Here is a 13304-nt window from a genome sequence, read left to right on the forward strand (position 1 = left end):
CTTCCAGGGTGCCATCCACAATGTCAACACAGGCGCCAACATTTACACAGCCGCTGCAGAGCGTTGTGGCACTAGAGGGTAGTGCCGCAACGTTCGAGGCGCAAGTTAGTGGTAAGACATCTTTCTTTTTTTCTTGTCACGAAGTTCCAGTTGTCTGCAATTCTATTCACATCACACATTTTGACCTAGCCACCGACCTTGTTTCTAGAACTTTAGCTACCAATTGATAATCTCAGTCAATTGTTAATTGATTCAAGCAAGCAACATTTATCTTAACAGACGTCAGATAATCTATATGAATACATATTAACATTTGTCAACAGTATCATTAATAAAACAAATTACAAACTTTACCTCCAGGTAATCCAGTTCCTGAGGTGAGCTGGTTCCGTGATGGCCAGGTTCTTTCCGCTGCCGCTCTGCCCGGCGCACAGATCTCGTTCAGCGATGGCCGCGCTGTTCTGATGATCCCTGCTGTGACAGCCGCACACAGTGGAAGATTTTCTGTGAGAGCCACCAATGGTGCTGGACAAGCCACTAGCACCGCTGAACTTCTTGTTACAGGTGACATGTTGTATTTATTTTACCTGAGATCTGTTTTAATTGGTGGTTCAGTTATTGTGTGACTCTCACTAACACAAATGTTCTCTTACAGTGGAGACCGCACCACCCAACTTTATTCAGAGACTTCAGAGTATGACCGTGAGACAAGGAAGCCAAGTGAGACTGGATGTTCGTGTTGCAGGAATCCCTACACCTGTGGTAAAGTTCTACAGAGAGGGAGCTGAGATACAGAGCTCTGCTGACTTTCAGATTGTTCAAGAAGGAGACCTTTACAGTTTGTTGATTGCCGAAGCCTTCCCAGAGGATTCTGGAACTTACTCTGTAAATGCTTCAAACAGCAGCGGACGGGCTACCTCCACTGCTGAACTGCTGGTTCAAGGTGAGACTGCATGACTCCTTTAACTTTAATCATTAATGATGGGAAACAGGAATCATGTGGGTAGATGAGCAGAGAATGAGCCAAAGCTTACTCATATTGGTATTTATGTTTGGAACTAAAATACATTAGTAAAAAACATTTAAGAAAACATGTAAAATAATGTAATTTAGTATTTCTGTATTTTGGATTCATGCTGTGTCAATAGATTAAATGCTCATATATATATGTATATATATATATATAGAGAGAGAGAAAGTTATATATATATATAGAGTTATACATATAGAGATGTCAAGTATTTATGTTAATTCTAGATATAATTATTTTCCAATGTCCAGGTGAAGAGGTAGCAGTCCCTGCTAAGAAGACAAAGACTATTATGTCATCATCTTCTCAGATGACGTCTTCTCAGACCCGCCAGACCAGAGAGGCCAGAGTAAGATTCTACTGTAGTCTTAGTCCAAAGTCATATATAAGCTTTAAAAAAAAGTGAGCCCAGTGAGAAAAACTAAATTCTCCATTGAAAAAACATAATTTCAATCAGTTTCTCCATTGAAATTACATATTTTCAACCAGTTTTGCTCACTGGGAAGTATACCTTCAACAATAGAAAATGCTATAAAAGATATGAAACCTTGCTTACTCCAACTAACTTTCTCCTCTTTCATTTCAGAGAGTGGAGTCACATTTCCAGTCCAGCTCTATGATGGAAATGCGTGTTGAAGGTGGTGTAGTGACCCAGACATTGGCACACAAGACCCCACCACGTGTGCCTCCAAAGCCAACCTCAACCTCCAAATCCCCAACACCACCATCTCTTGCAGCCAGGGTTGCAGGCGGACGTCATCAGTCACCATCACCTGTGAGACATGTCAAGGCGCCCACTCCGGCCCCTGTCAGGTAAGACATTTGATCTTCATCCTATTGGAAAACACAGGGCTGGTTTCCTGGACTCCTATTAAGTCTACTACTGGACTACAAAAAGCATGCTCAATGGGGATTCTCCGTTCAAAGAGCTTTGTAGTCCTGCACTAGGCTTAGTCTAGGTCTGGGAAACCGACTCACATTGCTATTGTAGTAGACTTCAAACTCTTACATTTGTGTCTATTCTGAAATAATGTTTGTGTGCCTGTTTTCCATTTTCAGGTCTGCCTCTCCCACTTCTGCCTCAAGACTGTCTGTGTCACCAATCAGACCAGTCAAATCCCCACTGACCACACGCAAACAAGTATCCCATAGTCCAGATGTGCCTCCACCATGGAAGCAGGGAGAGGGATTTGTGGCAGAGTCCAGCTACAGCATGACCGCTGCCTCTAGTGCCAGTCATGTCCAGACTTCTGCCACCCATGTTCACATGGAGCAGCACTGGGAGGGCTCTTATGGATTGAAAACGACTGGTGCTGCTGTATCTGGTGTCGCTGTGAGAGAGGTAAGGAGATCGCCATCTGGGCCGCTCAACTCTGTGGGAGTGGATCCATCTAGTGGTCTACTGCAGGGTTTCCCAAACTCCCTCCTGCCCCTCCAGCTTGATGATTAGTTGATTATTTGAATCAAATTATTTGTGTAGGGCTAGGGCAAGAAACAAAATGTGCACGGGGGGAGAAAAGAGCCTCAATAGATGTGAATATGGCAAGTTGAATGGTTACACACAACAGAATGTTTCAATGAGCAAATAACTACACGGATATGTTGAACTTTTTGTCATCAGTGTGATGTTTTCCTTGTTCAATGTTATTACTGTGATCCATAACAGAAGGTTTCAATAGGAGCAAATTACTACACAGATATTACTGATAGTCATACATGTGATACGTTTTCCTCGTTCAATGTTCTTATATGATGTTCATGCATTTGATTGCTTCCTAATCACACTAACAAATGGAAGCGCCAGCAGCATGATACGGATGATAAAGTGATTGCTGTAGCTACCGTGGTAGCAGCGGTGGACCAGGCTCGTAGCTGCAACTCCCAGTCTGTAGATGGATCCTGCACACAGACAAGCTCTGCTGCTGTGTTTATAGCACCAATACAGGAGCAGGTAGATTAGAATAAAAGATTAGAATAAAACCCTCTCCCCTCCATATCCACCAAAGGAGGCTGGTGGAAGGAGCTATAGCAGTACAGACTCATTGTAATGCTGGAGTGGAATAATGGAACAGAGTCAAACATGTGGTTTCCATATGAAGCAACCAGGGCAATAGTGGTGGCAGCAGTTGTCAAAATGGCTGGTGAGGCAGAGGGAGAAACTGTCTGACTGAGATCCAACATGGAGATAATATGGGAAGCTTCACTGCTTCAAGTATGATGGTGTCTACTAAGGAGCAGGTAGCTGAGGTGTGATGATGACACACCAGTGATCACTCCCCATTTCCTCCTTTGTTTTTATTCATTATACAAAATGATCAAAACTTACATCTCTACATCAAACATGTCTAACAAAACAAAGCACAGGTATAAACAAGAAAATACTAAATACATACAAAATATATATATATATATATATATATATATATGTATAAATAACAAATATAAATATTACCTCCATTTTACTCTCTCACTTTCCCCATTTCTTTTGTCACATCCCTTTCTCTTTATAGTCCTGTTTTTGTCAACCTCCTGGTGGCATGTTTTAAGAGGTTTGCTGAGCGCTAAGTCCTCATCATTATGTGACTAAATCACTTCATAATATTGCTGTGAATGCACAGTATGATGCAATGATATGTTAAATTACACAACATGTTCTTTGTAGATGTTTTGTTACATTCATTTGTATGTTATGTTTTGTTATGTTATGTCAACTTTTTGTTGTTACTACTGCCATGGATGATGTGTATGATCTATGTGCTGTATGTGTTACATTCACTGCTTGTTGTCTCAAAAGGTTAAGGGTGGGAAAAAAGCGGAGGCAAAGGCTAAAGTGGTTGCTGCTGTTGACCAAGCACGTGTTCGGAAGCCAATGCATGGAGAGCGGGGTCATGCTGAAGAGGAAACCATAGATTCTGATTTAAAACAGCAGACGATGCTGTCTACTACTGAGCAACAATTCTCAACGAGGACTGAGGCTGGGCAAATGCAAACAACAATTCAAACCCTTGCTCCTGAACAGAGTATTCATGTCTCCCAGGTTAGACGTGACTTTTAAGTAGACAACAGAAGAAGAAAGAAAAATATTAAAAAATTAGTAATTTGTTCTATTTTTGGGGTTGTAATCACTCAATCTGAACTCCATTGGTTATTTTAGATGCAAAGAACTACCACTCAAGTGGATACTGGCCTTGCACCATCCCCAATTCCACATTTCACAGTTTCAAAAGTTATGGTTCCTAAACCTGACCATAGCTATGAGGTAAGCATAGGCAACATCGGGTAAGCAGTGCAACATAACAGAAACAAGAAAATAAATCAATAATTGTCTATCTTATATCGGGGGTAGATATTTATACATATGTAAACATGGTTCCTGCTTGCCTGAGATGCAACTTTCTATCTTTGTAGCAATAATTCAGATGAGAACTTAATACAACATGTAATCTAAACAATAATGATTTGTTATATTTGATTTTGGTCTTAATCACTCCCCTCCTATTACCATTAATCAATAGTTATACTAATAATGTAATATTCGTTTGAATAATCCTCTAACATACTGTAGTTTTATACTTTATTTTAAACCCCTCCATTCATATAGGCTTTAATCAAACTAACTTAGATTCCCCATCTTGTGGCTAAACAAAACAAACCCAAGACGTTCATAATGTTTTGTTCTGATTCGTGATGATAATGGTATTCTCCTTGGGTTGATCAGGTTTCAATAGCAGGTTCTGCTATTGCCACACTGCAGAAAGAGTTATCCTCTACCTCTGCACATGCTGCTCAAAAGATCATCAAGCCAGTCAAGCCTCCATCTCATAAGATTGTGGTGGCGACAAGAGTGACGCCAGAGCCGACCCCGCCTCCGTTTAAAGATATCGCAGACAGATATCAGACACATTTCGACACTCAGTTACAGCAGAAACAGATAGGCACTTCGTTTTCAGGGGGCATGGAGCAAATTTATGAGGACTGGGAACAACAGGTTTGTAACCCAGGTGTTTTTCAGATACTAGTCCCCATGTGTTAGAACCTCTCCTCTCCAGTGTCTTAACAGTTCTCCTTAGTTGCTACTAATCTTAACATCAGCCTTGTATACCTCCCCTCCTACGACACCCTCTAACTAAACCAGTCCATTTGTCTTTTGTCGTCCAAGTACATTTTTGTCCACTGCAAAAAAAATGTGCACACACACACATAGTGCTAGAAATAGTATGACATTAACAGAGATGTGTGTATTCCCTAGGTTGTTGAAACAGCAGTTGTTCCATCACCAATGGAGGAGCCAACTGTGCCACCTACTCTTGTGGCTGTAAGTATTTTAATATTTTTCATTCTTCATTCTTAAAAAAAATATATATATAATTTTATTTTTCATTACTTTTACCTATAGATTAGCATTTTACTGATCATGTGTGTGTTGTTTTCAGGGCTTGAAGAACGTGACTGTGACTGAGGGTGAATCTGTGACTCTGGAATGTCAGATCACTGGTCACCCTGCCCCTGGCATCATGTGGTTCAGAGAGGACTACAGAATTGAGAGCTCCATTGACTTCCAGATCACTTATGAGAGTAAATGTGCCCGTCTGGTCATCCGCGAGGCCTTCGCAGAAGACAGCGGTCGCTTCACTTGCACTGCTACTAGCGAGGCTGGAACCATCAGTACATCCTGCTACCTGCTTGTCAAAGGTAAAGAGCATAAAGACAATGTTATGTATGTCTACCTATACCTTATTGGAATGATTAAACCTGACTTTGATTAAACCTGACTTTGATTAAACCTGACTTTATATTGCAGTGTCAGAGGAGATTGAGAGCAGAGAGGACACTACTGTGTCTGAATATGTTGAAACTTCTGCAGAGCATCAGTGAGTAGAAAACAGCATGAACTGTTAACAAATGTGTTATTTACGAGTTTGCTTTGAAAGCATACAAATGTATAGTTTTTTTGCTTAAGATTGTAGACAATTTCTTGCTCAAGATATTAGATAGTTAAATCATTAAACCTTCCTTTTAGGATTAGCATTGGAGCCAAGGAGGAGACCATGTCGGAGGTGAGCGCTGTTGCAGAGACTGTGGAAGCAGCTCCCTTCTTTGTCAAGAAGCCAACTGTACAGAAGTTGGTGGAGGGCGGAAGAGTTGTCTTTGAGTGCCAGATCGGAGGCAGCCCCAAGCCCCACATTATCTGGAAGAAGACTGGAGTGCCCCTTACTACTGGATACAGGTGACACATTTCTAGTCAATCACAATATTGAATTTGGATTTTTTTTGATTGTGCTTTCTACATTACATTATATTTCCATCCATTAGATATAAAGTGCACTACAATAAGGAGAGTGGAGTGTGTAAATTGGAGATCTCCATGACGTTTGCTGATGATGCTGGAGAGTACTCCATCTTTGTCAAGAACCCGCTTGGAGAGGAGTCTGCCTCAGCCAGTCTGCTGGAGGAAGGTCAGTCGGTTGAATGTTTATAAGGAAATTTGCGGGGTTGAGTTATAGCCTTACGCTAAATTGGTATTTCCTATTAAAGTTGGTATATCCCTTATTACAGAGGAATATGAAGAATACATGAAGAAACATGAAGTGACATATAAGACTGTAGTGACTACAATGGTGCAAGAGTCTAAAGTGGCAGACGTACCAACTGTTGCTGTTAGTGCCTATGAGACAGAACAGAGGATGTACATGCATCACAGAATGGCTCAGCAGGCCCAAGCGACACGCACCTTCATCTCCGAGCAGGTATAGTGATCAGCTGAGGCACCTCACACTAAACAATACATCAACTTCACACGAAACACTACATCAACCTTACACTAAACACTACATCAACCTCACACTAAACACTACATCAACCTCACACTAAACACTACATCAACCTCACACTAAACACTACATCAACCTCACACTAAACACTACATCAACCTCACACTAAACACTACATCAACCTCACACTAAACACTACATCAACCTCACACTAAACACTACATCAACCTCACACTAAACACTACATCAACCTCACACTAAACACTACATCAACCTCACACTAAACACTACATCAACCTCACACTAAACACTACATCAACCTCACACTAAACACTACATCATCCTCACACTAAACACTACATCAACCTCACACTAAACACTACATCAACCTCACACTAAACACTAGATCAACCTCACACTAAACACTACATCAACCTCACACTAAACACTAAACACTAGGTAGTACTTCCGGCGCCGAAAAGAGATGGCTGCCTCGCTTCGTGTTCCTTGGAAAATATGCAGTATTTTGTTTTTTTACGTGTTATTTCTTACATCGGTACCCCGGGTAATCTTAGGTTTCATTACATACAGTCGGGAGGAACTACTGAATATACGATTAACGTCAACTCATCATCGTTCCTACCAGGAATATGACTTTCCCGAAACGGATCCAGTGTTTTGCCTTCCACACAATACAATGGATCTGATCCCAGCCGGCGACCCTGTGCGACGCCGAAAAAGGGGAAAACGTGGCGGTCTCGTGGTCAGGCTTCGGAGACGGGCACATCGCGCTCCACTCCCTAGCATACTACTCGCCAATGTCCAGTCTCTTGACAATAAGGTTGATGAAATCCGAGCACGGGTAGCATTCCAGAGAGACATCAGGGATTGCAACGTGCTCTGCTTCACGGAAACATGGCTAACTCAAGGGACGCTAACGGAGTCGGTGCAGCCAGCTGGTTTCTTCATGCATCGCGCCGACAGAAACAAACATCTTTCCGGTAAGAAGAGGGGCGGGGGGGTATGCCTTATGATTAACGAGAAGTGGTGTGATCATCATAACAACACACAAGAACTCAAGTCGTTCTGTTCACCTGATCTAGAACTCCTCACAATCAAATGTCGACCGCATTATCTACCAAGGGAATTCTCGTCAATCATAATCACAGCCGTATACATTCCCCCCCAAGCAGACACATCGATGGCCCTGAACAAACTTTATCTGACTCTTTGTAAACTGGAAACCACACACCCTGAGGCTGCATTCATCGTAGCTGGGGATTTTAACAAGGCTAATCTAAAAACAAAACTCCCTAAATTCTATCAGCATATCGACTGTGCTACCAGGGCTGGAAAAACACTAGACCATTGTTATACTAATTTCCGCGACGCTTATAAGGCCCTCCCCCGCCCCCCTTTCGGAAAAGCTGACCACGACTCCATTTTGTTGATTCCAGCCTACAAACAAAAACTCAAACAACAAGCACCCGCGCTCAGGTCTGTTCAACGCTGGTCCGACCAATCTGAATCCACGCTTCAAGACTGCTTCGATCACGCGGATTGGAATATGTTCCGCATCGCGTCCAACAACAATATTGACGAATATGCTGATTCGGTGAGCGAGTTCATTAGGAAGTGCATTGACGATGTCGTACCCACAGCAACGATAAAAACATTCCCAAACCAGAAACCGTGGATTGACGGCAGCATTCGCGTGAAACTGAAAGCGCGAACCACTGCTTTTAACCAGGGCAAGGTGACCGGAAGCATGACCGAATACAAACAGTGTAGCTATTCTCTCCGCAAGGCAATCAAACAGGCTAAGTCTCAGTACAGAGACAAAATCGAGTCGAAATTCAACAGCTCAGACACAAGAGGTATGTGGCAGGGTCTACAGTCAATCACGGATTACAAAAAGAAAACCAGCCCCGTCGAGGACCAGGATGTCTTGCTCCCAGACAGGCTAAACAACTTTTTTGCCCGCTTTGAGGACAATACAGTGCCACTGACACGGCCCCCTACCAAAACCTGCGGGCTCTCCTTCACTGCAGCCGAGGTGAGTAAAACATTTAAACGTGTTAACCCTCGCAAGGCTGCAGGCCCAGACGGCATTCCCAGCCGCGTCCTCAGAGCATGCGCAGACCAGCTGGCTGGTGTGTTTACGGACATATTCAATCAATCCTTATCCCAGTCTGTTGTTCCCACATGCTTCAAGAGGGCCACCATTGTTCCTGTTCCCAAGAAAGCTAAGGTAACTGAGCTAAACGACTACCGCCCCGTAGCACTCACTTCCGTCATCATGAAGTGCTTTGAGAGACTAGTCAAGGACCATATCACCTCCACCCTACCGGACACCCTAGACCCACTCCAATTTGCTTACCGACCCAATAGGTCCACAGACGACGCAATCGCAACCACACTGCACACTGCCCTAACCCATCTGGACAAGAGGAATACCCATGTGAGAATGCTGTTCATCGATTACAGCTCAGCATTTAACACCATAGTACCCTCCAAACTCGTCATCAAGCTCGAGACCCTGGGTCTCGACCCCGCCCTGTGCAACTGGGTCCTGGACTTCCTGACGGGCCGCCCCCAGGTGGTGAGGGTAGGTAACAACATCTCCACCCCGCTGATCCTCAACACTGGGGCCCCACAAGGGTGCGTTCTGAGCCCTCTCCTGTACTCCCTGTTCACCCACGACTGCGTGGCCATGCACGCCTCCAACTCAATCATCAAGTTTGCGGATGACACTACAGTGGTAGGCTTGATCACCAACAACGACGAGACGGCCTACAGGGAGGAGGTGAGGGCCCTCGGAGTGTGGTGTCAGGAAAATAACCTCATACTCAACGTCAACAAAACAAAGGAGATGATTGTGGACTTCAGGAAACAGCAGAGGGAGCACCCCCCTATCCACATCGACGGGTCAGTAGTGGAGAAGGTGGAAAGTTTTAAGTTCCTCGGTGTACACATCACGGACAAACTGAACTGGTCCACCCACACAGACAGCGTTGTGAAGAAGGCGCAGCAGCGCCTCTTCAACCTCAGGAGGCTGAAGAAATTCGGCTTGTCACCAAAAGCACTCACAAACTTCTACAGATGCACAATCGAGAGCATCCTGTCGGGCTGTATCACCGCCTGGTACGGCAACTGCTCCGCCCACAACCGTAAGGCTCTCCAGAGGGTAGTGAGGTCTGCAGAACGCATCACCAGGGGCAAACTACCTGCCCTCCAGGACACCTACACCACCCGATGTCACAGGAAGGCCATAAAGATCATCAAGGACAACAACCACCCAAGCCACTGCCTGTTCACCCCGCTATCATCCAGAAGGCGAGGTCAGTACAGGTGCATCAAAGCAGGGACCGAGAGACTGAAAAACAGCTTCTATCTCAAGGCCATCAGACTGTTAAACAGCCACCACTAACATTTAGCGGCCGCTGCCAACATACTGACTCAACTCCAGCCACTTTAAAAATGGGAATTGATGGAAATTATGTAAAAATGTACCACTAGCCACTTTAAGCAATGCCACTTAATACAATGTTTACATACCCTACATTACCCATCTCATATGTATATATACTGTACTCTATATCATCTACTGCATCTTGCCATCTTTATGTAATACATGTATCACTAGCCACTTTAAACTATGCCACTTTATGTTTACATACCCTACAGTACTCATCTCATATGTATATACCGTACTCTATACCATCTACTGCATCTGCCATGCCGTTCTGTACCACCACTCATTCATATATCTTTATGTACATATTCTTTATCCCTTTACACTTGTGTGTGTGTGTAAGGTAGTAGTGTGGAATTGTTAGGTTAGATTACTGTTGGTTATTACTGCATTGTCGGAACTAGAAGCACAAGCATTTCGCTACACTCGCATTAACATCTGCTAACCATGTGTATGTGACTAATAAAATTTGATTTGATTTGATTTGATTTGATTTGATCAACCTCACACTAAACACTACATCATCCTCACACTAAACACTACATCAACTTCACACTAAACACTACATCAACTTCACACTAAATACTACATCAACCTCACACTAAACACTACATCAACCTTACACTAAACACTACATCAACCTCACACTAAACACTACATCAACCTCACACTAAACACTACATCAACCTGACACTAAACACTACATCAACCTCACACTAAACACTACATCAACCTCACACTAAACACTACATCAACCTCACACTAAACACTACATCAACCTCACACTAAACACTACATCAACCTCACACTAAACACTACATCAACCTCACACTAAACACTACATCAACCTCACACTAAACACTACATCAACCTCACACTAAACACTACATCAACCTCACACTAAACACTACATCAACCTCACACTAAACACTACATCAACCTCACACTAAACACTACATCAACCTCACACTAAACACTACATCAACCTCACACTAAACACTACATCAACCTCACACTAAACACTACATCAACCTCACACTAAACACTACATCATCCTCACACTAAACACTACATCAACTTCACACTAAACACTACATCAACTTCACACTAAATACTACATCAACCTCACACTAAACACTACATCAACCTCACACTAAACACTACATCAACCTCACACTAAACACTACATCATCCTGACACTAAACACTACATCAACCTCACACTAAACACAATATCAACCTCACACTAAACACTACATCAACCTCACACTAAACACAATATCAACCTCACACTAAACACTACATCAACTTTACACTAAACACTACATCAACCTCACACTAAACACTACATCAACCTCACACTAAACACTACATCAGATGGTTTTTGACATTTGGCTTGTTTTTGTGGTCTTTTTACATTACCATGGAAATCCAATAATTCACTCAATAGCTTTACTTTAAAAAAAATTGTTTACAGGAACTCAAGGTTACTGTCGTTGAGGAGAGGGTTATCCATGAGATTGAGGTCCGCATCATGCAGATTACATACCAACAAATTGTGACTGAGGATCGGGAAGAGATGGTGACTGTGGCAGACCGTGAGGCTGTACAGTCAGCCTTTAGTACTCCAGTTAAAAACTACAGAATCATGGAAGGAATGGGGGTCACTTTCCACTGCAAAATGGCAGGAACTCCACTACCCAAGGTAGTCAGAAAACATGTATTTTTATATTTTGTGTCCATTCTACTTTATATAAATGTTAAGATGAAACATTGCATATATTTATCCATCATTTCTTGTCTCTCAAAAGATTGTATGGTACAAAGATGGCAAGCGTATCCATCATGGCGGCCGTTACCAGATGGAGAGTCTTCATGATGGTAGAGCCAGCCTGCGTCTTCCTGTGGTGCTGCCAGAGGATGAAGGTGTTTACACAGCATTAGCTAGCAACATGAAGGGCAACTCTGTAAGCTCTGGGAAACTGTACGTGGTGCCCACTGCAGGAGCAGAAGCTCCACAGATGCCTGAGTCACCGGCAATGCAGAGAATGAGGTGAGATGTTATGCTATGAATCCCACATGTAAGTGATGTAGCTGCTTAATAGCCTAATCATAAAGCCATCATAAGAACTTTTCATTTCTGTGTTTATTTGCTCAGGTCCACATCCCCACGCTCTACAAGCCGCTCTCCCGGTCGCTCTCCCGGACGCTCTCCTGCTCGCAGACTTGATGACACTGATGAGAGTCAGCTGGAGAGACTGTACAAGCCTGTGTTTGTCTTGAAGCCACAGTCATTCAAGTGTGCTGAAGGGCAGACTGCCAGATTTGACCTGAAAGTAGTTGGTAGACCCATGCCTGACACTTTCTGGTTCCACAATGGTAAGTGATGTGAAAACATGATACATCGTCTAGGATATGATTTATAAAATAAAATATTAAACTATTATTCCTTTCTTTGTTCTTTTCAGGACAACAAGTTGTCAATGATTACACCCACAAGATAGTGGTGAAGGAAGATGGAACTACGTCACTGATTGTGGTTCCAGCCATGCCCCATGACTCTGGAGAGTGGACCGTGGTCGCTCAGAACAGAGCTGGAAGGACCTCTGTCTCCATGACACTTACAGTTGATGGTAAGGCTCCATTTGAAATATGTACCTGGCTCAGGAAAAGGGGCACCTTTTGATTTGTGCTCCAGTGAATATTTCAGGATATGAATCTATTGTTTATTTGTTATTTATTTTTATTCCATTCATTTATATGTGCTTGATCTTTGTTACATTTACAGCCAAAGAAAACCTGATCAGACCCCAGTTTATTGAGAAGTTGAAGAACATCAGTGTCAAGAAAGGCACTCTGGTTGAGTTGGCAGTCAAAGCCATCGGAAACCCCCTGCCTGATATTGTTTGGCTGAAAAACAGTGACATCATCTCCCCAATGAAGCACCCAAATATCAAGTGAGTGTCTTGTCCATATCATGAGTTAAAATGCAGTTAGTGTATTGACCTCACATGTTGAATATTCTGAGT

At 43.0% G+C, this 13304-nt stretch overlaps 1 protein-coding gene across 1 annotated transcript in view; it reads left to right on the forward strand.

The window, feature by feature from the left end:
- The window catches only part of ttn.1 (titin, tandem duplicate 1), a 171663-nt gene that overhangs the window by 2920 nt on the left and 155439 nt on the right, over positions 1–13304 (forward strand). Inside the window, exons 2-21 of the mRNA XM_071341458.1 lie at positions 8–111; positions 361–564; positions 656–943; positions 1282–1379; positions 1617–1843; positions 2090–2372; positions 3825–4067; positions 4185–4289; positions 4749–5018; positions 5280–5345; positions 5464–5722; positions 5832–5901; positions 6051–6257; positions 6344–6486; positions 6587–6777; positions 11753–11980; positions 12087–12328; positions 12434–12654; positions 12744–12908; positions 13064–13232. Of these exons, the coding sequence (XP_071197559.1) occupies positions 21–111; positions 361–564; positions 656–943; positions 1282–1379; positions 1617–1843; positions 2090–2372; positions 3825–4067; positions 4185–4289; positions 4749–5018; positions 5280–5345; positions 5464–5722; positions 5832–5901; positions 6051–6257; positions 6344–6486; positions 6587–6777; positions 11753–11980; positions 12087–12328; positions 12434–12654; positions 12744–12908; positions 13064–13232 (3770 nt within the window). The 5' untranslated portion in view covers positions 8–20. The remainder of the gene's footprint in view (positions 1–7; positions 112–360; positions 565–655; positions 944–1281; positions 1380–1616; positions 1844–2089; positions 2373–3824; positions 4068–4184; positions 4290–4748; positions 5019–5279; positions 5346–5463; positions 5723–5831; positions 5902–6050; positions 6258–6343; positions 6487–6586; positions 6778–11752; positions 11981–12086; positions 12329–12433; positions 12655–12743; positions 12909–13063; positions 13233–13304) is intronic.

This window comes from Salvelinus alpinus, chromosome 14 (assembly GCF_045679555.1).
Source record: "Salvelinus alpinus chromosome 14, SLU_Salpinus.1, whole genome shotgun sequence".
Classification (NCBI taxonomy): Eukaryota; Metazoa; Chordata; class Actinopteri; order Salmoniformes; family Salmonidae; genus Salvelinus; species Salvelinus alpinus.